This window comes from Camelina sativa, chromosome 14, assembly GCF_000633955.1.
Source record: "Camelina sativa cultivar DH55 chromosome 14, Cs, whole genome shotgun sequence".
Lineage (NCBI taxonomy): Eukaryota > Viridiplantae > Streptophyta > Magnoliopsida > Brassicales > Brassicaceae > Camelina > Camelina sativa.
The window spans coordinates 8,272,673-8,298,193 of record NC_025698.1 but is presented as its reverse complement, the minus strand read 5'-3'; the positions used below and the strand labels follow the sequence as shown (position 1 = coordinate 8,298,193).

The 25,521-nt window shown below is 37.4% G+C and overlaps 4 protein-coding genes and 1 long non-coding RNA gene across 9 annotated transcripts; 3 read left to right on the top strand and 2 right to left on the bottom strand.

Moving 5' to 3' along the window:
• LOC104740441 lies at positions 163-8,434 on the top strand. Of its 2 annotated transcripts, none has more exons than XM_010461037.2 (17): positions 163-518; positions 599-968; positions 1,062-1,136; positions 1,269-1,331; positions 1,458-1,643; positions 1,724-2,353; positions 2,454-3,188; positions 3,289-3,570; positions 3,730-3,882; positions 4,162-4,565; positions 4,898-5,369; positions 5,579-5,896; positions 6,246-6,996; positions 7,078-7,136; positions 7,335-7,799; positions 7,893-7,931; positions 8,072-8,434. In XM_010461037.2, exons 1-17 carry the CDS (start codon positions 163-165, stop codon positions 8,255-8,257), a joined length of 5,544 nt encoding a protein of 1,847 aa, XP_010459339.1. In that variant the 3' UTR covers positions 8,258-8,434. The 2 variants fall into 2 exon arrangements, with proteins under 2 accessions (XP_010459339.1, XP_010459340.1); XM_010461038.2 differs by lacking the exon at positions 163-518 and having other exon boundaries at positions 672-744; positions 825-968.
• On the top strand, positions 9,092-12,892 carry LOC104740438 (transcription initiation factor TFIID subunit 12b-like). 4 transcript variants are annotated; one of them, XM_019236243.1, is made up of 9 exons: positions 9,092-10,054; positions 10,351-10,554; positions 11,095-11,688; positions 11,780-11,854; positions 11,951-12,029; positions 12,137-12,198; positions 12,336-12,371; positions 12,465-12,701; positions 12,801-12,892. In XM_019236243.1, exons 1-8 carry the CDS (start codon positions 9,173-9,175, stop codon positions 12,645-12,647), a joined length of 2,115 nt encoding a protein of 704 aa, XP_019091788.1. In that variant the 5' UTR covers positions 9,092-9,172; the 3' UTR covers positions 12,648-12,701; positions 12,801-12,892. The 4 variants fall into 4 exon arrangements, with proteins under 4 accessions (XP_019091788.1, XP_019091787.1, XP_019091785.1 ...); XM_019236240.1 differs by having other exon boundaries at positions 9,173-10,054; positions 10,342-10,554; XM_019236241.1 differs by having other exon boundaries at positions 9,173-10,054; positions 10,342-10,554; positions 12,808-12,886.
• LOC109128913 lies at positions 12,945-13,729 on the top strand. Its single transcript, XR_002035237.1, has 3 exons — positions 12,945-13,060; positions 13,154-13,390; positions 13,490-13,729. It is a non-coding gene; the product is annotated as an uncharacterized LOC109128913 (long non-coding RNA).
• LOC104740439 (lipase 1) lies at positions 13,778-15,563 on the bottom strand. The gene is made up of 4 exons (XM_010461034.2): positions 14,765-15,563; positions 14,559-14,651; positions 14,171-14,238; positions 13,778-13,982 (listed from the first exon to the last, which is right to left on the bottom strand). Exons 1-4 carry the CDS (start codon positions 15,500-15,502, stop codon positions 13,874-13,876), a joined length of 1,008 nt encoding a protein of 335 aa, XP_010459336.1. The 5' UTR covers positions 15,503-15,563; the 3' UTR covers positions 13,778-13,873.
• Positions 16,485-20,764, bottom strand: LOC104740437 (lipoxygenase 3, chloroplastic-like). The gene is made up of 8 exons (XM_010461029.2): positions 20,216-20,764; positions 19,729-20,009; positions 19,232-19,469; positions 18,807-19,136; positions 18,213-18,406; positions 17,818-18,119; positions 17,450-17,716; positions 16,485-17,338 (listed from the first exon to the last, which is right to left on the bottom strand). The coding sequence occupies exons 1-8, from the start codon at positions 20,607-20,609 to the stop codon at positions 16,582-16,584; spliced, it is 2,763 nt and encodes a 920-aa protein (XP_010459331.1). The 5' UTR covers positions 20,610-20,764; the 3' UTR covers positions 16,485-16,581.

Here is a 25,521-nt window from a genome sequence, read left to right as displayed (position 1 = left end):
TCCCGCCATCTTCGCCTAACTCTAAAAAAACATTTCCCAAACCTCCCTCTCCGGCGAGAATTTCGTGTCGCCGGAGAAATCATCTGACCGACTAATTTACCGGCGGAATTTGTTTCCGTTAACCTAAAACCTACCGGAGTAACTATATTTGGATGATGAGAGATGGATTCGATTCTATGCACGGCACTAGAGGAGATCTGTTGTCAAGGAAATACAGGGATCCCACTCGTTTCTCTCTGGTCACGCCTCTCTCCTCCTCCTCTTTCTCCTTCCGTCAAGTCTCATGTCTGGATAAATCTTCTCGCTGTCCCTCAGCTCCACTTCAAGGCCAAGAACACTGTCTACGAACCATCTGATTCTTCAATTCAACAGCTGGAAGAAGCTCTGAGACTCGATTTGAGGATCGTCGCCAATGAGAAGCTCCGAGGTAACTTCGTTGGCTTGTACGATGCTCAGTCCAATAACACGACCATTTCCGCCATTCAACGCCGCGTTCTTGAGCGCCTTGCTGTTGCTCGGTAAGCGCTAATTCAAATTAAGAGTTTCGAGTTTGTTGCGATGGGTGTGTAAGCATATAATGTCTGTGTTTTGAGTGCAGAGCCAATGGAGTTGCACAAAATCTGCTTGCTAAAGAGTTTGGTATCGAAGGGAGGAACTTCTTCTATATCGTGAAGCATCTTGAGTCTCGAGGTTTAGTTGTTAAGCAACCAGCTATTGTGAGGACAAAGGAAGTTGATGGTGAAGGTGATTCCAAAACCACCTCATGCATTAGCACCAATATGATTTACTTAAGTCGTTACGCCAAGCCTTTGGGTTCCCAGCAGAGGTTTGAGATTTGCAAAGAGGACTCTTTGTTGGACACACCAATGAAGGAGCAAGAGGCTACAAAAGAGGATGATACGCTTATTAAAGATTTTTTACCAGCAATGCAGGCAATTTGTGATAAGCTTGAAGAAGCTAAAGACAAGGTTAGTTACTGCAGAATTATTTCTTTTCTTTCTTTTTTTTTTATCAAGCTGGAGCATTCTTGCTCTATATATACTCATGTCCTTGTAGTGCAGGTTCTAGTTGTCTCGGACGTTAAGCAAGACCTTGGTTATCTGGGATCACATTCAAGGCATAGAGCTTGGAGAAGTGTAAATCTTTTTTTTTTCCCTTATCCTCTTACTTTTCATCAGCTTGGAACTGAATATTTCCAAGCAAAATATGCAAGGAAAAACAGACTTTTAAACTTTAAAAAAAAAAGTGTTTATTTTGGCCAACATCAGGTTTGTCGCCGGTTGACAGATTCTCATGTAGTAGAGGAGTTTGATGCTGTGGTGAACAATAAGGTGAACTACATTGCATTCCATCATTCAAACAGATTTCACCACATATCGTGGCCAGTTGCTTTTTTTTTTCTGGTCGGTTTTGTTTGGATATATAACGAATATTCATGTGGATTGTCCTTTCGGCAGGTTGAACGCTGCCTCCGTTTGTTAAAAAGATTTTCAGCCAAAGATTTCAACTACTCTGGGAAAAAGCAACTTCTAAAATTTGGAAGGAGTATTCAAAAAACAGAACAAACTTTGGAGCTTCCGATAGATAATCAAATTTATGATATGGTTGATGCTGAAGGATCCAAAGGCTTGCCTGTGATGGAGGTAATCGTTTGATTGGTTTGTCTTACATCTTTTTGGTATTCCTAAGGTTGGGGGTTGTGTAGTAATTTTTATTTTACCAGGTATGCGAAAGACTTGGAATTGACAAGAAGAAGAGCTACTCTCGGCTTTATAGTATTTGTTCAAGAGTGGGGATGCATTTACAGGCAGAAAGCCACAAGAAGACTAGAGTATTTCGAGTTTGGACTTCTGGTAATGCTGGGTCCGAGTGTTCTGATCTGTTTCCTGAGAAAGCTGAAATTCTTAGCAGGGAAAATAGTGCACCAGTTAATGATTTTGGCACACCTCATGATACTGGGGGATTGGCTCAGACCTCCATTGAACGCAGTCTTGCAGTTTCTGATGCTGACTTTGCTACACCTGCAAGGTTACCTGATTCTGAAAACAGTTCAGGAGTTCTCCACTTTGCTACACCTGGAAGGTTAACTGATCCGGAAAGCAATTCAGGAGTTGCCAACTATTCCCCATCTAATGCCATAAGAAGAAATGTCCTTACACGCCGTAACTTACAAGAATCATTCCATGAGAGTTGTGATAAGGTTGTTGATGCTACAATGGGGTCCCCTGATTTGGCCTTGTCAGAAATGAACCATCTCGCTCTATCTCAGCTGGTCAAACCAAAGGTGCATCAACCTCAGCCGATTACTGTTGAAAACTCTCGAAGAGAGCGGAGAATACTTGAGCGCTTAAATGTACTTACTGTTCTCTTTATATCGACACTGCATGCCATAATTTATGTATCCTTTTCCCTTCCAACTGACTAATTCTTTCTTCTTTCTTGGCTGGCCAAAGGAGGAGAAATTTGTTGTGAGAGCCGAGCTACATAAATGGCTTCTCAGTCTTGAGAAGGACAGGAGCTCCAAAGTGGATAGGAAAACCATAGACAGAATTCTGAACAGGCTTCAAGAAGAAGGACTCTGCAATTGCATGAACATTAGTGTCCCAAATGTTACTAATTGTGGTCGTAATCGTAGCTCTGTAGTAGTTTTTCATCCATCTGTTCAAAGTCTGACTCCTGACATTATTGGTGAAATTCATAATAAGATTAGGTCTTTTGAACTGGGAGTCCGTGGCCAGAACGTATGGAAGAGGAAAAGTAACGAGCCAATTCCGATATTGAATGACGTTCAGAGAGGTCAAACTAATGTAGACTTGGATGCGCGTGCTAGCAAATCAGGAGCCATGCGAGCCAATGGGTTTGTGCTTGCAAAGATGGTTCGTGTGAAACTCTTACATTGTTTCCTTTGGGACTATTTTAGTTCTTTGCCTAGCTGGGACAATGCCTTTTCGTCTGTACATGATCAGAAATTTGAGAATTTGTTTGCACTTGAAGATGCTTTTAGGGCCATGCCACTCGAACTATTTTTACAAGTTGTTGGATCTACTCAGAAAGCTGATGATATGATGAAGAAATGCAAACAGAACATGCGTCTTTCTGAGCTTTCTGGCGAAGAGTATAAGCTTCTAATGGATACTCTTGCGACTGGGAGATTATCGATGCTTATTGATATTTTACGCCGGTTGAAGGTATTGTTAAATATTAATTAAATATCAACTCAAGTACCATATTTCAGAGAAGTTCGAAAAATGAATAATTCTATTGCCTGTGCCTATTTTTATTTTGTAGTTGATTCAGATGGTAAGTAGTAGACTCAGACGCGATGAAATTGAGGAGAAGTATGCTAATCTAACACATGCAATGGAGCTTAAGCCTTACATAGAGGAACCTGTGTTTGTTGCTGCTACATCCAATGTTATATCTCTTGATTTTCGTCCACGTATTCGACACGATTTTATTCTATCAAATAGAGATGCTGTTGATGAATATTGGCTAACTTTAGAATATTGCTATGCTGCTGCCGATCACAGAGCTGCTAAGCTAGCATTTCCGGGATCTGTTGTACAAGGGGTATAAGTTTGATCTTTTATATTATGGCTTATTATATGTATAACAGTTTGAGTCCATAAAACTAAATTATCATAACCTACCTAAAATATGTAAGTGTGTTACGGTTGTGTAGTTATGTTAGGTATTCAGAAAACTGTTTCTAACTGACAGTTCTTCTAGGTTTTCCGTTTCCGCTCTTGGGCCTCAGATTGTGTCATGACAACGGAACAGCGTGCTAAGCTCTTACAGCGCATTGCAAACGATGAGAAGGAAAAACTCTCATTCAAAGAGTGTGAGAAAATTGCTAAGGATCTGAATCTGGCCTTAGAGCAGGTAAAGATATGTTTTTTGTGTGTGCTGTATATTGTCTAGGTCACCTGCCTGAAAAAAAAATTATTTATGACCAGGTGGTACTTTGCCAAATAATTTTCTTATTGTCCTTGATCTTAGAGATCATGCCAGACTCTTGATTTCTTCAATGTTTCAGCTTGATTTCCGATTTTAAGCTTTCTCATCTCTGGTCCATGAACAGAGACTGACCTGAATGTTCTCTTTTTTTCCTCTTGTTTTTTTGGGGTGAGGTAGCTTATAGTTTTTGGTTGCATACTCCAGGTTATGCACGTCTATCATGCGAAGCATGGAAGACGCGTGAAATCCAAATCGAAAGATAAATATTTAACTGTAGATAATAGCCCTTGTTCATCTTCCGGGAAAAGAAAAAGAGCAACTCTCGTAAAGACTACAGGAGAAGGTATCAGATCCATGATAGTAGATGGAGAAAAGGTTCTAAATTCTGATGCCGTTGGTGCCTCAAATAGTGAGAATTTTCAAAATTCATTGGAAGAGGACCAGACCCCCATTCCGATGCATCAGGAGCATAGTCACCAAGAAAATGCAGAGATCAGGGATCTTACTGAAGATGAAGGCCAGTGTTCTTCTATTATCAACCAGCATGCAAGTTCAAAGACCACATCAACTTCTTCACAAAGATTTTGGTGGACAGATGAGGCTGACAGGTACTTGACACATCCAATGAAAATTCGGTAGTATATCTGTATGTTTATATGAATGCTGTTCATATATCAATTTGTTTTCGTTGTAAACGTCCAATGTAATGTTGGTTTTAGGAGTCTCTCTTCAGGGAATTCATACCCCAGAGGAGGGTCAATAGTCAATACCTCAGGAGTTCCTTAACTGAGTCAATTTTGATGAGCTCATGTTTTTTTATCGCCAATTAACTTCTATATGATTGAGTGTTCAGTCGTGCATTCTTTAAACCTCTCAAATCTTTTAAGATCGTATTATATCTGATTGATTTGCACCACTGACACAATTATTTTCTTGTCAGGAAATTGTTGACTCAATATGTTAGACACCGTGCAGCTCTTGGGGCGAAATTTCATGGAGTAATATGGGCTTCAGTTCCAGAACTGCCTGCCTCTCCTTTAGCTTGCAAGCGAAGGGTTCAAATATTGATGAAGAATGATAAATTTCGGAAGGCAATCATGAGGCTTTGCAATCTGCTAAGTGAGCGTTGTGCAAAACATCTTGAGACAAAACAGAAATATTTACCAGAGAGCAACAAGTCACATGTTCTTGTTAGACATATATCCCCTGCAGCTGGTGGAACGGATTCTGGTTCTGTTGAGCATGGTAAAGATATATGTTCTGATGAAGAAAAATGGGATGACTTCAATGAAAAGAGTATAAGTCAAGCATTTAATGATGTTCTTGAGCTCAAGAAGATGGCTAAACTGGTGGCCCCTAAACGGACGAGACCTGGCTCTCGGGAATGGTCAAACAGAGATATAGTCGAAGAGGTGCATCCTTATTTCTTAATTTTCTTTTGTGTGACATCCTCACAATTTCTTGACCTTACTGTGACGTTTCACTTTTATTGCTGCAACCCTTCATACATCATTTTGCTGGAAACATGTGCCATCTCATTCACCCTGATCTGGAAGGTCTCAATTTCAGTGATTTTTTCGCTTTTGGCAATTTAAGATAAACTAAAATTATGAACTCGCAGGGGAGTGAAATGGTTCCACCTTCAATTCATTCAGAAGACATTCACAATGTGTCTGTGGATCAAGTTAAAGATACATCTCGACGATCTGGATATTATCGCCTTCATCAAAATGTTAAGCCTGCAGATGAAAAGGACAATGGTAGTATACAAGTACGGAAATCTCTGGCAGTTTCTACTGCTGCAGAACTGTTAAAGCTTGTCTTTCTGAGTATGCCTACCGCACCTGGTATGCCAAATTTGCTGGAAGATACCTTACGACGTTATTCGGAGAGAGACCTCTTTACAGCCTATAGCTACCTCCGAGACAAAAAATTCCTGGTAAAATTACCTATTACTTTCCTGTTGCTGTGTTAAAATTTCTGGTTTGTTATATGCTTATCGGTTGTTTGAAGAGGCATAGGAGTGTCCATGTGAAGTTCTATTTCAATAGCATAGCATGTTTAGTTATTAAGTATCATCTTTTCTTCATTTTTTTTGGTTCGGTGTTGCTGTCACAACCACACAATGTGCATGCTTGATGTTTGAATGAGATGGTGAATAAGAATCAGTTTTCTTCACCTTACTTTGATATTTCACTTTGAATCAATTTTATTTGTTTGTTTAGGCAAACTTAATAACTTTATTTGTAAGAGAAAACTGAAAAGTCTTTTGTATGAAATTGTTCCAGGTTGGTGGAAGTGGTGGACAGCCGTTTGTGCTTTCTCAAAACTTCTTGCATAGTATTTCAAAGTCTCCATTCCCAGTTAATACTGGGAAAAGAGCAGCCAAGTTCTCCAGCTGGCTTCTCGAACGTGAAAGAGACCTTATGTCTGGGGCAGTCGCTCTTACTTCAGATTTGCAATGTGGCGATATTTTAAATTTCTTTTCGTTGATTTCTTCTGGTGAACTCTCTATATCTGTATCCTTACCTGAAGAAGGTGTTGGAGAGCCTGGAGATCGAAGAGGTTTAAAACGTAGGGCTGATGACATAGAAGAATCTGAAGGTGATAGTGCTAAGAAATTAAAGCTACTAGGTGAAGGTGAAATCAACTTCCGAAAGGAAAAGGGTTTCCCTGGTATAGCAGTATCTGTTCGACGTGTAACTCTACCAGCAGCTAATACAATACAGTTGTTTAAAGATGATGACTCTCGCACTGGTGAACTTCATTTCAAGTCGGAAGAAACGAATAATGGCTGTGATTCTGATGACATGAAAGAAATTTTTAACTCTACGGATTTTACTGTCGTACCAAGCAGTCTAGGTGATTCTCCCTGGCAAGTGATGGCCAGTTTTACTAATTGCATTATGTCCGAATCAGCAGGTGAGGAAGTGAGTATATCCAGTCCCAGGGTTTTTGAAACCGTTTCCAATGCCCTTCAGAAGGCTGGCGACCAAGGTTTAAGCATTGAAGAAGTCCACCGTCTTATTGATATCTCAAGTAAGCATCAGGCAAAGTTCTTTAACAGGCTTTGACTTTTGCATGTCGTGATGAATTTAACCTCTGTTTATTCATCTGCAGGCCAAGGAATTTGTGACTGCATTGTAGATGTACTTCAAACATTTGGGGTAGCTTTAAAGGTTTGTACTATTATTTCTTACTTGACAAACATCGTTGCCTTTATAAAGAAGAAAGTTGCAGTGCTTGGTTTACTAGTTCTCCTTTCCTGGATTGTGTACTCTGTTCATGTTACATCATTTTACTTTTCGGACTGGGAACTATGTTTATGTTACATCGTTTTACAAGTTAATTTTTTAACCAGACACTATCTTATTTAGGTAAATGGATATAATAGCTTGCGTGTTGTCCATTCCTTCTACGAATCAAAATACTTCTTGACATTGGAGGAGGGTGGAACTTCCCAAAAAGGTCCACAGACTCTACCAGTGAACTACCTGGAAAGAGCTGTTGGGGAACATAGGTCAACAGATGTTATTGCTAGCGGCTACAGTACTTCACAGGACAAGCAAGAGCATCTCGCTGGGAATAGCGTTCACAAGGTTACAATACTTAACCTTCCTGAAATGGCTCAAACGAGCGGTTCGCACGAAGCATCTATCAAAGCTCCATCTGTTACTTTTGGAACGAGTATTGAGGGTGAAACAAAGGGTCCAACTTCTGGAAAGTCACCTGTGCCTATATTTCCATGGGTAAACGCAGATGGGTCAATAAATAAAGTTGTCTTTGATGGACTAGTTCGCCGTGTTCTTGGTACCGTGATGCAAAACCCTGGTATTCTAGAGGTAGATACTTCTCCATTTCTCACCCGATAAGCTCATACCATCATGGTTTCAAGCTCTATGAAAATACTAATCAAAACATTTCATTTGTGGCAGGACGAGATCATAAACTTAATGGACATACTAAATCCTCAGGTAAACCCATATCTCTTTTTCTTGTGGTTTCATCTACTGACTAATCAAAATCTCTTAAAACACTTCGTCTCGTTTCAATATTCGAACTGTGTGTTTGCTCTGTGATAACACTCTGTAACTTTTATGCTTTTCAATCTCAGAGCTGTAGAAAGCTTCTGGAGCTGATGACACTCGACGGGTATATGAGAGTGAAGGAAATGGTGCAAACCAAATTCACGGGTCCTCCGTCTCTATTAGCCGGTCTTCTCTCAAGCGGTCCAAGAAAACCGGAGCTTATCCGCCGGAAACACTTCTTCGCCAACTCCACGGGACTCTTTGCCTTGTAATATTGTAAAATCTCTCTCTAGTTCAGAGAGTCTTCTACACCATGCAATAAATTATTAATGTTATATGACTTATATATACTAGTAGTTTTTGTGATTTGAAAGTGTGCAGTTTGTTGTAATTGCACAGATATAGGTTCTTGATGGTTGGTTTAATGATTAATTCTCTTTCTAGATTCATGGTGCCGGATCCATATCCCTATTATATATAGTAGGTTTTTTGTAGTTCAGGTAAACCATACAAGAGACCAACAAAATTCCGTCTAGTTTGTATAGTTTACTTAGCTAACCAATAATTGTTAAGGCTTAATCTGTATGTTAGATATAAAAAAACAAAATAGTAGCATAGTTGTAAGAATCAAGGGAGAAACAAAATTTGAGCAGAATTAAAAAACAATTGAAAAAAAAAAAAAAAACGTGAAAATATGGAGTACAAATGACATGTAAATCAGCAGAATCTTCTTTTATAAAAGCGAGATCACAACAACACTGCACACACTATTCATCACTTCAGTAACGAAACTGTTTGACTTTTTTTTTTTTTTTTTTTTTTAATTTGTAAAGAAAAAAAAAAGCAAAAATTATCTGATGTAAATGGTGAAAACAAAAAACAAAACATAAAAAAATGTTAATTGTAATTGAGGTTTGATCAATGGGAAGTACTCAAAAGTGTTAAAGAGTTAGTTGTGTGTGAGAGTCTGTGAATAATGAAACACACAAGAGGTACACATACAGTATCTATTATTTTTCCTATAAAATCTACTGACGTGTACGGCTCAGATTATTCTATTTCTCTTTCTCAAGTATTTATTTTCTGGGGAAATTTCTTTTACGATTTCGTGAGAGAAAAAATCGAAAGAGAAAAAAAGGAAAAAAAAAAAGAAAAAAAAAAGGACTTTAGTTTAGTTTCTTCTTGTAATGGCGGAATCAATTCCATCATCGTCGTCTCTGTCACCGAAATCACTACAATCTCCTAATCCTATGGAACCTTCTCCTGCAGCACCACCTCCTCTTCCACCTTCATCATCATCGCAACAGCAACAACAACAACACATGACAGCTCCTCCTCCGGCGATTTCCAATTCTGTTAATTCGGCTGCGTCTCCGGCGATGACTGCAACTACGACCGACGGTGTTGTCCTTCAAAACAATTCGCAACCCAACAACAACATCTCCTCTCCCAACCCTACTTCGAACCCACAACCCGTTGTTGGAGCTCAGATCCCGTCTCCTTCTCCTCTCTCTCATCCTCCTCCTCCTTCGTCTTCTTCATCTTTAGATCAGCAAACTCAGCAACTCAATCAAACTCAACAGCTTCACCAACACCAAAACCAAAATCAAAATCAAAATCAGCAATTACCTCAACAACAACAACAGATGATGCAGCAAATCTCTTCATCTCCGATTCCTCAATTATCGCAACAACAGCAGCAGATTCTTCAGCAACAACAACAACATATGAGTCCACAGCAAATCCCAATGTCGAATTACCAAATTGCTCAATCTCTTCAGCGATCCCCTTCTATGTCTCGCATGAGCCAAATTCAGCAACAACAACAGCAGCAGCAAGGTGGTCAATACGGCAACGTTTTGAGGCAGCAAGCTGGGTTTTACGGTACCATGAACTTTGGTGGCTCTGGTTCAGTTCAACAGAGCCAGCAGAATCAGCAGCAGGTGGGTGGTAACCCTAATTTGTCCAGAGCATCTTTGGTTGGCCAAAGCGGTCACTTGCCTATGCTTAACGGTGCAGCTGGTGCTGCTCAGATGAACATTCAACCTCAGTTATTGGCTGCTGCTTCGGTACTACATTCCTTACTTTATTACTCTGTTTTTGATTCAGTTCATTACATCATATAGATATAGATATAGATATTTCTTTCTTTCTTTTTTTTTGTGTTTCTCGTTCTCTTGGTCCTATAGAATGCAATTGGATTAGAGTGTAAAGTTGTAGCTTTTTTATGAATTGGAGTTAACAACTAGTGTGTGATGGAGGTGACTGCAATTCTATGGTTTCTCCTATTGTGTGAACAAAATCACTTTTTTTTTTTTTTTTATTCTGTCTGAGACAAGTGAGCTTTCCGTTGTAGCCGAGGCAGAAATCTGGCCTGGTCCAAGGTTCGCAGTTTCATCCGGGGAGTTCTGGACAACAGTTACAAGGGATGCAAGCTATGGGAATGATGGGATCACTTAATTTGAGCTCGCAAATGAGAGGCAACCCTGCTCTCTATGCTCAGCAGCGAATCAACCCGGGGCAGATGAGACAGCAATTGTCACAGCAAAACACTCTTACTTCACCTCAGGTATGAATTCAGAAAAAAAAGTCGTATGACCTTTCTGGTTTACTTTACTTACACTTCTTTCTCTTAAATTGTGAACTTGTTTAGTAGATACAAATGATTTCTCGTCTTGGACCCTTATACTTAGGTTTTGGCTTTTCTCTTAAATTGTGAACTTGTTTAGTAGATACAAATGATTTCTCGTGTTGGACCCTTATACTTAGGTTTTGGCTTACTGCTGCCCAGTCTTAGTTAAACTAATCCGTGAGATGTTGGTAGTTTAATCACATAATATTGGCTTGCAGAGGTTTTTTTAGCGGTTTCTGTAATTGGCGACTAAAATACCTGAATGAGGCTGGAATGGTTCTTAAATTTAACAAAATTACCATGTCTTGTAAAACTGACATTTGTATCTATAGAGGTACGAATACATTTATGTTGTGCAAAATGCACAAAATTCCTGATCCTTTTATACGCATGTGTTTTGTTCTTTTCAAGTAGAAAAAAGAGTTACCATCTGACGTTTCCACTTCACTTGGAAACTTTTTGTAATCCCCTGTCTAGGTCCAGAGCCTCCAAAGATCATCTTCTCTTGCATTCATGAATCCTCAGCTAACGGGTCTGGCCCAGAATGGACAAGCTGGTATGATGCAAAACTCCTTGACGCAGCAGCAGTGGCTGAAGCAAATGTCTGGAATAACTAGCTCCAATTCATTCCGACTCCAACCGAATCAAAGGCAGGCTCTACTCTTACAGCAGCAGCAGCAACAGTTACCCTCTTCTCAGTTACACCAATCTGGTATGTCCTTGAATCAGCAGCAGTTATCACAGATTATACATCAGCAGCAGCAACAGTCACAGATAGGCCAGGCGCAGATGAACCAATCCCAGCAACAGCAACAGATACAACAGATGCAGCAACTACAGCAGCAACCACAACAGCAGATGCAGCAACAACAACAGCTAATGCAGATTAATCAACAACAGCCATCTCCAAGGATGTCGAATCATGCAGGACAAAAATCTGTCAGTTTAACGGGGTCACAACCGGATGCCACACAATCGGGTACAACAACACCAGGTGGTAGCTCAAGCCAGGGAACAGAAGCAACAAACCAACTCCTTGGTAAAAGAAAGATACAGGATTTGGTTTCGCAGGTGATTGTCTCTATTGAACTCTTTAGCATGTTTCTATCTTCTTCTGTTCATTTAAAAATATGTCTCATCCTGTTGTATTTATGATGTTCAGGTAGATGTACACGCTAAATTGGATCCTGATGTTGAAGACCTCCTTTTGGAGGTAGCAGATGACTTCATTGATTCGGTTAGGAGCTAATATCAGTTATTTAGTATTAGTTTTCATTTTTCGCTTTACATATTTGTGGAAAACTATCTCTATCTTACCAATACTTGATTGCAGGTGACGTCTTTTGCATGTAGCTTGGCTAAGCATCGTAAATCATCCGTATTGGAGCCCAAGGATATATTACTCCACCTAGGTCTGTACTTAAAAATTTTAATTTCGGTGATGACTGATGAGCTCTGTTAATTGTAGATTATAAGTAGTCGCTATTGTTTCTCATTTTGCTGTTTGCTGGATATGCAGAGAAAAACTTGCACTTGACAATTCCTGGATTCTCAAGTGAGGATAAAAACCAAACGAAAACCGTAAGTGATTTACTTTTTAAAACTATCCGAGAACTTAGTACACGTGAATGTGCATCGCTATCTGAATGTCCAAATGAGAATTTACGAAAGAAAAACATGAGTCTGCTAGATATTGATCTGAGGTTGACAACTTGCAGGTACCAACTGATCTCCACAAGAAGCGACTTGCAATGGTTAGTTAAATAGTAACTATCGCATCTCTTTGTGTACAGTCAAATTTATGGACATCTCTCTCAAGTTTCTTCAATGTGTTGTTGGGTCAACAGGTGCGTGCTTTACTAGAATCCTCAAAACCAGAGACGAATGCAAGCAACTCTAAGGAAACTATGAGACAAGTGATGGTGAACCCAAATGGTGGAAATCATCTCTTAAGACCATCACCAAGTTCAGAGCAATTGGTTTCGCAAACGTCCGGTCCTCACATGTTGCAACATATGACACGTTACTGAAGTACTTGAATATAAAAGTCTGAGCCAGCTCTCACTGCTATGTTCATCTTCTTGGTAAACTTATAACACAACAAAAAATTACCATATTTTCCATAAAGAAGAGAAGCTCGAATATTTATATGGTTATAGTCCTCACCTTTTACTTTTTTTTAGGTTTCAGGAGTTAACACATCTATGGAGAGAGTGAAGGCACAAGGAGTCAAACTGTATGTATTATATATATTAATTCATGAGTCTTATAGGCANGATTTACTTTTTAAAACTATCCGAGAACTTAGTACACGTGAATGTGCATCGCTATCTGAATGTCCAAATGAGAATTTACGAAAGAAAAACATGAGTCTGCTAGATATTGATCTGAGGTTGACAACTTGCAGGTACCAACTGATCTCCACAAGAAGCGACTTGCAATGGTTAGTTAAATAGTAACTATCGCATCTCTTTGTGTACAGTCAAATTTATGGACATCTCTCTCAAGTTTCTTCAATGTGTTGTTGGGTCAACAGGTGCGTGCTTTACTAGAATCCTCAAAACCAGAGACGAATGCAAGCAACTCTAAGGAAACTATGAGACAAGTGATGGTGAACCCAAATGGTGGAAATCATCTCTTAAGACCATCACCAAGTTCAGAGCAATTGGTTTCGCAAACGTCCGGTCCTCACATGTTGCAACATATGACACGTTACTGAAGTACTTGAATATAAAAGTCTGAGCCAGCTCTCACTGCTATGTTCATCTTCTTGGTAAACTTATAACACAACAAAAAATTACCATATTTTCCATAAAGAAGAGAAGCTCGAATATTTATATGGTTATAGTCCTCACCTTTTACTTTTTTTTAGGTTTCAGGAGTTAACACATCTATGGAGAGAGTGAAGGCACAAGGAGTCAAACTGTATGTATTATATATATTAATTCATGAGTCTTATAGGCAATCAAATAATACAGGTGATTTGTTTTTTTTCATAGTTGCGACTTTCTAACTATTTCTTCTTCTTTTCAGTGAGTTTTTTTTTTCTTTATATTTTTTTTAGTTGTCCACTTCATTTTAAGCTTGAAAGTTTAGTCTTTTTGCTGAATCAGCAAGTCAGCAGCGAGTTCCATGTTTTTTTTGGCTTTGCTGCAATGTGTGAAATAATGTCCACTATATATACTATTTACTCAAATCAAATGCATATAGATATCTAATAGAAGTAGAAGTATATACAAAAACAGAAATCAAACATTTAAGATAAGACAAACGAAGTGATTAAATTATTGAGAGTAGTTGGTGCTTCAATGTTAACAGCGTGTCCAGTTTCCTTTATTATCTCTAATCTTGAACTCTCTAAATGCCTGCAAAATATATATGATTAATTTCGACATATTGATTCACGATCATTTTTATTTACATGCGTTTCAACGATCGATGTTGTCGACTACGATGGAAATAAACTATGTACGTAGTTATTAACACTTTATTAATTTATGGGACGCATTAGAGAAGATCGATAATGTAATGAGTGTATATAGTATAAGTTTACCTTTGCAGCCGATAAGCATGCTCCAAGGGAAATACTTTATCCTTGTCCCCCCAAACGATTAACGTTTTCTGCATTATGAATATCATATTAATCACATCATTTTTTATATTCGTAGATTCGATTTCTAGTAAAGCATCTCTTAATCCATAGTGTCCTCCACTGGCTTATAAATAATAGAAAAGTTGAAGCAAAGAAACAAAAATAGTATGTCTGGTCTCCAAAACAATCCAGTCACAAAATTAATATTTTCTACCAAAGTATAAGCGACTCATCAACAACTTGTTAATATTTTATCTTGATGCTTTAAAAGTTATCATTACTAGTGATTAAGAATCACAAAATATCAATTTTGAATAATAATAAAGCGAAATAATTTACTAAAAATCACCTGTGAGATTACAGTCAATTCTGGTTCCTCTTCTCTCTCCAACAAATTCTTAGCTAGCTCAAGAAGCTCCTGCCGATTTTTCTCATACATCACCTACAAGAAGAGAAATAGGATAATATTCACCAATTTCATACCTTTAGGCTCATAATCAACGAACAAACAATTTAAAGGACCAAATTTGCAAATAAACAGAAATAAAATCTTACAGAGATGAATTGGGAAAGGATGAAATCAGGAACCCAGTGAACGAACGTTAAACCGGTGTTCATAGAGATCTTAATCAACAACCGCAGATCCATCGGAGTTTTCGGAACAAGAATCTTGGAACAATCTCCGCCGTGTTTTTTCATCTCCGCCGTCTTCTGCTTCTGCGTGAACCCCACTCCACTGCTCACGATCACCAGTTTCTCAACCATCTCCGGCCACATCTCCGCCATTCCATACGCCACGAATCCACCGTAGCTTATCGAATACACCGAGACCCTTCCTCCCCCTACTCCTTCGACACAACAACAACCCAGTTTCTTCAATCCTCCGGCGACGCTCCTCGCCTGAATCTCGACGCTCCGATCTGGATTCCTCGAGTAAGATTTCCCGAAGAAGAGCAAATCGGGAATGAAGAGATTGAAAGATCTCGAGAGATCGGAGACTTGGTGAACGAACTGCCATTTGGAGTTTCCACCGTATCCGTGGAGCATGACGAGATTGGGACGGGAGATTCTACGGTGGCCGGAGATCCAGAAATGTACAGTGGTTTCTCCGTCGTCTAGATCGACGGTTACAGGTCGGAGATCGCAGAAAACCAAGAAATACAGAGATAAGAACGAGTCGGCGATTTTGATGAGTATGGGGAAATCGAAGAAACATGAAAACAGGCTTTGAAAGAGACTGAGAAAGATTGACAGGTAACGACGGAAGAGATGAACGTCTTTCATCGACGCCATTTTCAGATTCTGATGAGATCCGATCCTTTTTTTTTTTTGCAGAGACGACAAAGGTGGCGAGAGAGTGTGCTTTTAAATTTGAAAACAGAGTTTAAACCAATTCGGTTTATTACGGTTACCCACGTTAACCGGTGTTGTTCATCTAAACGTGGCAAATTGCATGGAAGCGTTTCGACATCTAGACTTACAATCCCATCTTAGCTGCTACCCTCTATGTTCATTTTTCAATGCAAATTAGAAACTGTAAAGAAAGTAAACGAGAATAGAAAAAAAAAAAAAAGGACTAAATTGAGCTATAGTTATTACAGCTGTTTAACAAGTATGTCCTCTCGCATGAGAGCGCCACTGGTCGATCGATATAAATTATACTGTCTCTTAATTTTGTCTTCTTCTTTACGTCATAATTAAATAAGCCCAGCTCGATTGTGAATCTCCATCGTTTGTTCAGGTTCAACTATAGGAAGACAACAGTGTATAACCCGTTGGATCTCTCTTGCCAACTCAAAGTTCCTCCTATATACGTACGTATACTGCCAATGATATTATGTCTTCCGGTCCAATTTAAATTTAAAGCCAAAGAAGAAACATTTGACATTATGACTGACACTGAGTGTCTCTAGTTTGAGTTCCTAGAAATAAAATAACGAAGTTGCAACTTTATATATCTCATTGTTGTGAAAAGATGATAGTTTGAGACCCAAGTTAGGTCATATTTATGACTCATAAATATAAGGAGCCATGCCACATTTCAGGCCCAACTTCGGATTCATTTTGCAATTAATATATTCTCTGTTTACAATAACACGTCACATGTATTCGAACGTTAGCAAAAAAATGTATTCGAACGTTAGCAAAAAAATGTATTCGAACGTTATGGGGGAAAAGACATTATTGTACTTCAAATTTCATAATAACATTGATTTTTTTTCTTCTTTTGTCTCAACCCACTGAAATATTTCTATTTCGAGATCTTGTTCATTTTTTTTTTTTGAGCCTGGTTTTACTAGAAGATCAATTATTTATAACAATTTATACATTTAATTACTTGCCAAATTAAAATTTGGTTACACGGAATCGTATCATATGGATACACTATTAGGAACACCTCTACAGGTAACACCAGGCTCAGAACTGGGAACCAACAACTCATAAGGCAAAACACCAGCCCCACACCTATTTCTACGGTCAGGATCAGAGTTCCTTTTCTCAATCTCTTTCTCTATCCTTCCTATCTCCGCCGCAAACCCATAAAACGCGTCAACGATCTCCGCATCTCCGGTCCATATCGACGGCTGTTGTCTCTCCCCTATATACTCTTCATCCGGCGAATGCGTCGACAACGTATCAACCACGGCCATGAACTTCGACGTCTGCGCCAAACTCGGCACCGACGAGAAGTAATACCTCTCCGGATCGGATATAAAGCTCGCGTACTCCGGATCCGACTCGTCTGGGATCAACCGCCGCATCAACGGTGGCCGGTTTGGGACGTATCCTCCGTACGGGTATTGTCCGAAGTTGAGAGCGGCGTGTTGAGCTGAGGCGAGCCAGATTATGGTGGTGAGGATCGAGACGAGGTCGTCGACGGTTGATAACTCCGGCCACCACTCCGCGTCGCGGAGGTCGGCGTGGCCGACGTTGATCGATTCGGAGTACCATAATTGTAGCTCCGTGTCTATTTTTATTAGGTTCGGGTTTGGGTAGTATCGTTCCACGTAGGTTCGGACCCAGGTTTGGATAGCGGACCAGAGTAAAAGGCCGTCGTTGGCGTATGGATAGTCTTCGATTAGGAGTTTTAGACCATGTGGTTGTGTTTCGTCTGGTATTGCCATTCCTCTGGAAAATAAAAAATAAATAAATTAAAAATTAGATTCTATGTAATAATTTAAAAGGCAACGCAGTGTGTGTGTGTTTTATTAGTGACATAGTTTAGCTAAACTAAAGTACCTGCGAATGAGATCGGCGGGGAGGCCTTCCTTGTCGAACCGCCAGCTGCTTTTGTATGCGGCGGCGCTCATTTCCATGCCGTAAGCGCCAGCAGTAAAGCCTCCTTCGATCACACCATCTGCACTGATCAACGATTGTCTAGCCAATGCATTAATTTCCAACGTGTATCTCATGTGCGGATCCAATAGCTTGAATATGGGATGCATAGCGCTCAATTGTCTATGTGCAGCTATTATAAATGGCTCTAAGCACGCATGGGTCCGTAACCTTCACAAACAAATATAACAAAAACATGTCATCAGTAGAGATACGTATATACTATTTGTTATAGATAAAATTGAATGATAACATATGTATTGAGTACTAACCAGTGATTGACAAGCTGATGGACACCAGCGTCGTTAGAACTAACGTGGGCTTTAGCGAGTTGCCACACCCAGTTGGAGGTTGCATCGACTGGAGGTGTAACCACACGCTTGGACCGATGTTTGGGGCCGTGAAATGGGAGGCTTAGCTCAATGGCTACCGGCTTAAGTGTGCCTCGACGGGTCAAGAAGAAAATGGTTCTTGTAGCATAAGCTTTGCGTCCGTCTAGCGCATTGATCCGGTCTAAGAATGGTAAGAATATGTCATGGTAATCCAACATATACAGTCTATTCTCTTCTAACGCCTGAAATATTACAAAAGACAAAGTTAATTATTTTTTTGATTAGTTTAGTTAATCCATTGTCGTATATATGGGGATTTGTTTAGACAAACGTACTTTTTGTACGGAGAATCCGTCAAGGTGGCCGATGATGTGGTCGTCAGTAAGAGCGGAGTGTTGTGGACCGTAGACCTTGGGGTCAAGATCGCTGACCGGTGGAAAAGTCGTGACTCTCTCAATGTTCACTGGATTGATTCCAGCTATTGCTTGACGTGCGAACTCGTCATCTCGTAGCCATGCGTTTTTATCCTCTGCATTATTTATTTTTCAGAAATCAGTTTATTAGTAATAACATTGTGAGTAGTATAAAGCAAACGCGCTTTTGTTATATCCGCAAAACGAATTAAGAAAAGCACGTGGAACATATGTTTGTTGTATTTGTACTTTACTATAGTGCGTTTGTCTGCTTTTTGGAACTAGAGGGCTAGCTCCCTTTTATCTAATTCTTTTTCTTGGTGGGATGAAAATTTCATAATGGGTCCCAATTAACGATACACAAATGGCCAAACAATGACCAATAAAATAAAGTAAAACTCTTGGAAATATTGTTAGGGGATGTCTCATGCTTGCGTTAGCATATATTTAAATGGCATGAGTTCAATTTATTAGTTTAAAAATTGATGCTAAGAGATCAATTTAGACTGTGCTTACTTGATAGTATTTTGGGAGTGTCGTATTTGAGGAGTCCTTTAGAAGATTCTTGGAGGGTATCAACGACGACCTTAGGCAAAGGGAACTTCTTAAAGATGTCATCTTGAAACCCTAACTTGAGTAACAAGCCTTCTTTATAGAGACTATCGATTTCGCCGAAGTCAGCAAAGTCCTCAGCTACAATACTAGCTTTGAGCGACGGAATTAGGTGGTGTAAGACCGCTTTTTGCCTCCCTGCAGCGAAAGTTTCCTGCTTTGACTCTTCGAACTGCTCGTCTCGTGGCACGTACAACGGTAATGGCTTCTCTACTCGGCTCTCCACTTCTTTATCTGTCAGCAACGTTACAGATCATTCATTAAGGTTGTGTTCATTTTATATTACTACATAAGTGATGTTTTTGTTAAAATTTCACTATGAAATATACCAGTAACGGTTGATTGACGACCGGTACGACATCGTCTAGGGTAAGGAATCTCTCTGCCGCCGAGTTTGGGGCGAGAGAGTTCAGACGACTTGTCAGGATTTCCAAGGTCGTTGTAAACATCAAAGTCGTAAATTCTGTCTGATAGTTTTCTCACTGCACTCCCATCTCCTCTTAGATACTTCAACTCTTTCTCCCTCAGTACTCTTAGTCCGCCTGGTGTCTCATTCGGCAAATACGGCTGAGAATTATATTTCAAGTTACATAACGTTAGTTATTATTATTATTATTATATCATTTCCAACCACAAAAGAATATACTAGTACTACTATATAGTTGGGAGATGGGTATTATTATAATATGGACCCCTCATGACATAAATATTAAAGAAGATTTTGAAACTGATTAAGATTTGTAATCAATTCGTGGGGGGATCGAGAATGACGTGTTTTAAAGATTTGGTTAGGAACCATGATTAATTACTTAAATTAATCAGTTACCTGATTAGTGAAGAAGATTCGTTTCTCTGGGTGATCATTTTGGGACTGAACCCAAGAATTGCATGGAAAGTGAACAGGACCAAGTGCGAAGCCTTCGATGGCTATGCTCTCCAAGAAAAACTCTTTCTGATGTTTATTCATAACGGTGATGGCTCCCGGCATCCCAAACGCTGCGTCCACCGTGAACTCTGCCGTGTAGTGAACTCTCTCTGCCTTCGATTTCGATTTCTTTGACCAATCCTTTAAAATCGCCGCATTGCTCTTCTTTGGCAACTTCGTTTCTGTTTATATCAATAGGTTTAATTTTTTTTCTTAGTATTACAAACCCATTTTAGAAACACGAGTCTAGAAATCTCATTTAGGTTTAAATAAAAAATTATATAAAAAACCATTTTAGAAACACGAGTCTAGAAATCTCATTTGGATTTAAATAAAAATATATATGATTGTTCTGTTTTTTTTTTTTTTTTTTAAGAAAACAACTTACTTGGATCAAGTTGGGTGCTAATAAGCTCCAAGACGATGTTTCTACCTATTTTATCGGCAAAAGCATCAAAATGCTTAGCAATAGTGTCTTTCAAATCCTCCTTGTTCTTGTTCCTCACAGTAACCACAGCTCTCACCTTGAACTTCACAGCCGCTTTCTCCTCCTCCTCGCTCTTTCTGTCTCCGGTGGTTGTGGAAGTACGCAGCGTTTTGATCAAATCTTCGCTGATGGCCGCAACCACACCGGATTTTGTCTTTCTTGGTCTCCGATCAAAAGGGTTGATGGAGAAATGTGTTGTCTGTGTCCTCTTCTTGAAATGCGACGCCGGCGAAACAAATGATGATGACCTTTCTGTGATAAGAGGATAACCCATTAACTCTTTAGCTAAGGCCATCACGATGACGTAGATTAATTGAGTGATTAGTAAGTATTCAACTGAATGAATCTTGAGGTATACTATTAGTGAGAGAGGGAGAAGGAAGGAGTTGTTAATGTACGTTTTCTGGTTACTAATAATCCGGCAAGTGAGAGAGATATATATAGAGAAAGAAGTCTTGCCGTCCACACGTTTTTGTTGATTGGACTAAGAGGATTGTCTCTACGGCAAAAGTAATGTCCTATCGGGAGTTATTGGTTTGAATAGAGTTTTAAAAAATTTAAATGGTATATAGAATCTGTTGTTATTAATTTGTGATTTGTAAAACGTTATTTAAAGTCGTTTTAAATCTTAATAAACCTGGGTTATTGAAATCATACTTTTCTAAAGTCATTAAAGGTTTTGTGTTAGTCAATTAAAAAAAAAATCTAGAATTGTTAATGAGTTTAATTATTATGTTATTGGTTTATGATTTTAGACATTTTCTTTACAAAATAAAGTCATGAAAAGTATCATAAAAATACATAGATTGTTTAGAAAACTTTACAAAAATTTAGAAAACTAATCAACAAAATTCTCTAGCAATCTCTAACTATCTTTCAATTATTCATTTTTAAGAATTTTGTTAAAATCTTAATAAATTAGAATCCAATACCATCACCTTATATTTTTCTTTTTATAAAATGTGAATACTCAACACATGTTTGAAGTAAGATAATTTTTCGTTCCAATTTTAGTCAACTAGAGCTAGTTTTCAAACTGATTACTCTTATTCTGATTATGATACCTTTCATGATACATGTCTTTCTTTTAATTTTTAGAAAAAACGTATGTTATAGGAATAATACAAAAAAATTAACGTGAAAAGAGCCATACGTTGTATTTACGTGGCGTATAGTAGTAGAATTTCTTGTCCAATCCAAGATTCCTAAACATGTTAATTAAAATTTACAGATATGATTGGAACAAAATAAAGTTTTTATTATTTTTTTTTATAAAGAAATTAAGGTTTTGAATGAAAGGGTATGATTTTAGTAATGATATTTGAAAACCAGAGTATTGTTCTCAAGGAGTTTTACTAATGCATAGTAAGTATTAATCTTTAATTTGTATAAATTAAAATTACCAATTTGTCAAAGCAACTATATGTGATTTTTTATTACTGATAAATAATGTTTCTTAATTAGTACTAATCAATATAACGTGAGAACACATGAGGGGTTTGTTTTACTTTTTTACTTCTCTCTTTGTTTGGGTAAATAGGGAATTTACTTCGTCAACCAGTGTTATATTTTATCTTTGTAGTATAAAGTTTTGCGAGTTGCGTTATGAACATCATAGTTGGCTGGCTATGTTTTACCAACCTGAGAAGACATATATGTTGTATTTCACTAAGGCCAAAAAAATAGAACAAAAGCAATGTGTGTGAAAAAGGTGGGGTAATATATATATAGTCAAAGACAAAAGAGAGTTCCGAGTCTAACCGGACGCGTGTAGTTTACCGGCGAGGAAGCAAAGGAGAAACTCCATTCATGACTATTGTAACCTCCAATTTCCCCAAATTAACGGATTGCACTTTAGTGGATTCACCGGAGAATGTTGACCATCGTCTTTTATCTCTATAAATATATATATATTATTTTTAATTACTATAAACTAAGAAAAGCCACGAGAAGTAAATAAATAATTCGACACCAAGACCTTTGAAGATCGGTTGGTAGTTGTTTTGAGAAAAAAAAAAAAAATCATAAGCAAATGGGGTTTGGTAAGTTATGAATATATATATATATTTTTTTTGGTAAGTTATGAATAGTTTTACACACAATCATAAAAGAAAACTTAGCCGCAAATAGATGGGACATAAATATGTACTTTCTGCTTAAAATAAGTACTATGCGGCATACAAAACAAAATTATTATTTAGCTGAATTACTGCCTAGCGTTAATTAAACTTAACCAATATCATTCTGACCATTTTTCGTAAAAATGAAAAACTAACCTGTTTTTGTTATGCGGTTTGAAGAGATTATGGTTCAAATTAAAATCAATTCAATGTTAAATCTATTTGTTTTTTTTTTGCAATGGAATTGCCCATGTAGTAATTTAGGGTAAAATTATAAGTGTAAAATCAAATGTGATTTGTTTAACAGGTTAGAGACTAAATCGATATGAATTCAAATATAATGTTATCTTTGAAATAAAAATTTATTTGGTCTCCAATCATACAAGATTATGAAAAAAGAAAAAGATGATATGTGAATCAATAGAACTCGGTGGTCTCAGATTCGCTCGATGGAAAAAGCCTAAGACACTCTCATCTGCAACCGACTAATTTGCATATGTACAAGATGGTGTGTGACCAAAAAGCATTCCATGTATAATTCAAAATATCCTATCTGATCATATATTAATTATATGGTGTGTTACGATCGAAAGTAATCGTACGTGGTCCATGAACACACACAACACAACCAACATAGAATAATTTCATATCTATATTTATTTAACTAATTATTTATTCGTGCCTATGTGATTGATCCCGAATCATCATTTCATGTCGTTAAATATTATGTTTATGTTGCTATACGTCAAAATTTAGTGTTTTAATCGATTTCCAGCTTCTTGAACAGCTAGCACGCTAAACTATACTATTACTCCAAAAAAATAAAATCAAGTACAATAAACAAAGTCAAACAGAAATATTCAACACAATTTAAAATGCATGTATAATTAAAATAGTACTTAAGACTTTTGATTCGTGAAACTCGGTTTAACAAATTATTGAGTTGGTCCAACTTTCGACATGGAGTAGTAAACTTATCGGCGTGTCAACATTTTTGTCAAAACAACCGCGGGGCATTGATTTATAGTATAGATTAGCTTTGATTTTGGATTGTGTCACTTGCGCTTTCTTTTAGCTATAAAAGTACTATTTATTTTGTGGATCGAGTATCATTTTATTATAAAATTCTGTTTACTTACTTTTTAATAAATACCAACAAATGAAAATGTTAATTTAGGAGAAATGAAGAAGTGTAACATGCATAAATTAAATCATAATGATTAATGGGAACGATGAGAAAGCATGTCTATGGACGGTTCAGGTCTATTTTGATGGGCAGAAAATTAATAGCGTACTTCTTTTATGTTATGAAGTATATATAATTGCACCCACTGCTTCCTTTTTAACTTGCACCGTCCATGAAAATTGCGGCTTTAAAAACTTAAGACCTTATTAGAGTTTTTTTTTTCTTTTTCGTGAGACCTTATTAGAGTTAATATATTGAAGCATGGATGTATTTTTTTCAATACCAAAAATACACAATTTTGCATCGTTCAATAATTCTCTTTCATTGGATCAAAAACTTATAATGACGTACTATTCTTTTATATTTAAATAGTTTTCATGAGTTTTACTTTCTTTCCAATAGAATTATATTTTTAATGCAAAATAACTATACTTTTTGCATAAGCTTTGCATAATACTTATTATTTAACTTTTGCTGCAATTCTCTTGGGTTTTATGATCAATATTTAATCCACAATTTAAATAAATATTCCTAGAAAATGTATATAATTGTATCTTCATTTATTTTAAAACTAATTTAATTTTCTTATAATATATAATTTAATATATTAGTATTTCTCCATTTCTGTACCTAATAAAAATTTGTTCTAGATCCGTCGCTGCTTACTTATATGCTTAAACTATAACCAGTATTATTCATAAGCTCTGCATTATGTTAATACCGAACTGTTTTGCAACTAAACTGATAATACCATAACACTTGATTTAAAATAAAATAAAATAAAATACTGAGAGTATTTGCACCGTCCAGCTAAAACATCTATGTTGATTTTGGTATCATCAGTCACAGCAAGAATTTAAAGAAGTCAACTTTCTTTTTTTTTTGCCAACGAAGCCAAGTAGATTATATTTGTACATGTCAATATCAGTTAATTGAATATATAAAAGAAAAGAGAAACAAAACTATGAGATTTTGGTAGATCTTAAGTTGGAATGCTACACCACAAGACGTCTTTGCGAATTCCGGCTTATGTATCCGTCCACTCTAAGACGGTCATGTCCTCTGTCTTCCACCGTCCATCTTGTTTTTTTTCATAATTAGTATTGTTAATACGTTTAAGTTTTGATTGTATTGATTCATCTAATTAAAATTGTTACTCTACTACATAAACAACATTCGTCGTTAATAGAAGTACTTTTCAAGACGTACTCTTTAATATAGTTGAAAAAGTTGTCAACCACATTCGTTGTTAATTAGTACAGTAGAGTTAATTTTCAACACGATTTCTTTTTAGGGTACAAAGTTTGCTTTTGAGCTTGATTTTAGGGACAGACACATTGAAAACTTCAGTGATGACCTCCGTACAGAACTAAATTGGAGAATGCTAAGGACATGTCCACCGGTAAGGACTAATTAACAAGGTTGCTAATATAAATTAATATAATAATGAAAGAGAAGAGATAAAGAAGAGAATTATTTCTTCTGTTGCTTGTGGAAGCAACAATTCTCAACAAATATAAACATCTGTTGTTACTATTAATTATGATTAAAATAATATTTTTTTTTAAAGAAATGCTGAGAGGTGATGGTGGCTCTCCAATTCCTTCTACCTCATGTTGTCAGACAACCTCCAATGGTGGATTTTAGTAGAGGTTTTTAGTTTAAAAGCTAACAAAAATTAATCAAAATTCCAAAATAAGCTAAGAATCGGGTTTCAAATAAGAGTTTTTAGAGCAACTGTAACGGTGACTCTTAATGGTCTTAGCAAAGTTCTCAACGATAAAAGTAATTAAAATAAACGACGTAATAATTTTATTAATATTAAAACTAGGTTGGAATCGCGCTACGCAGCGGAGTTAGTTTTTGTTATATATTTCATGATTTTTTTTTTTTTTTTTTTT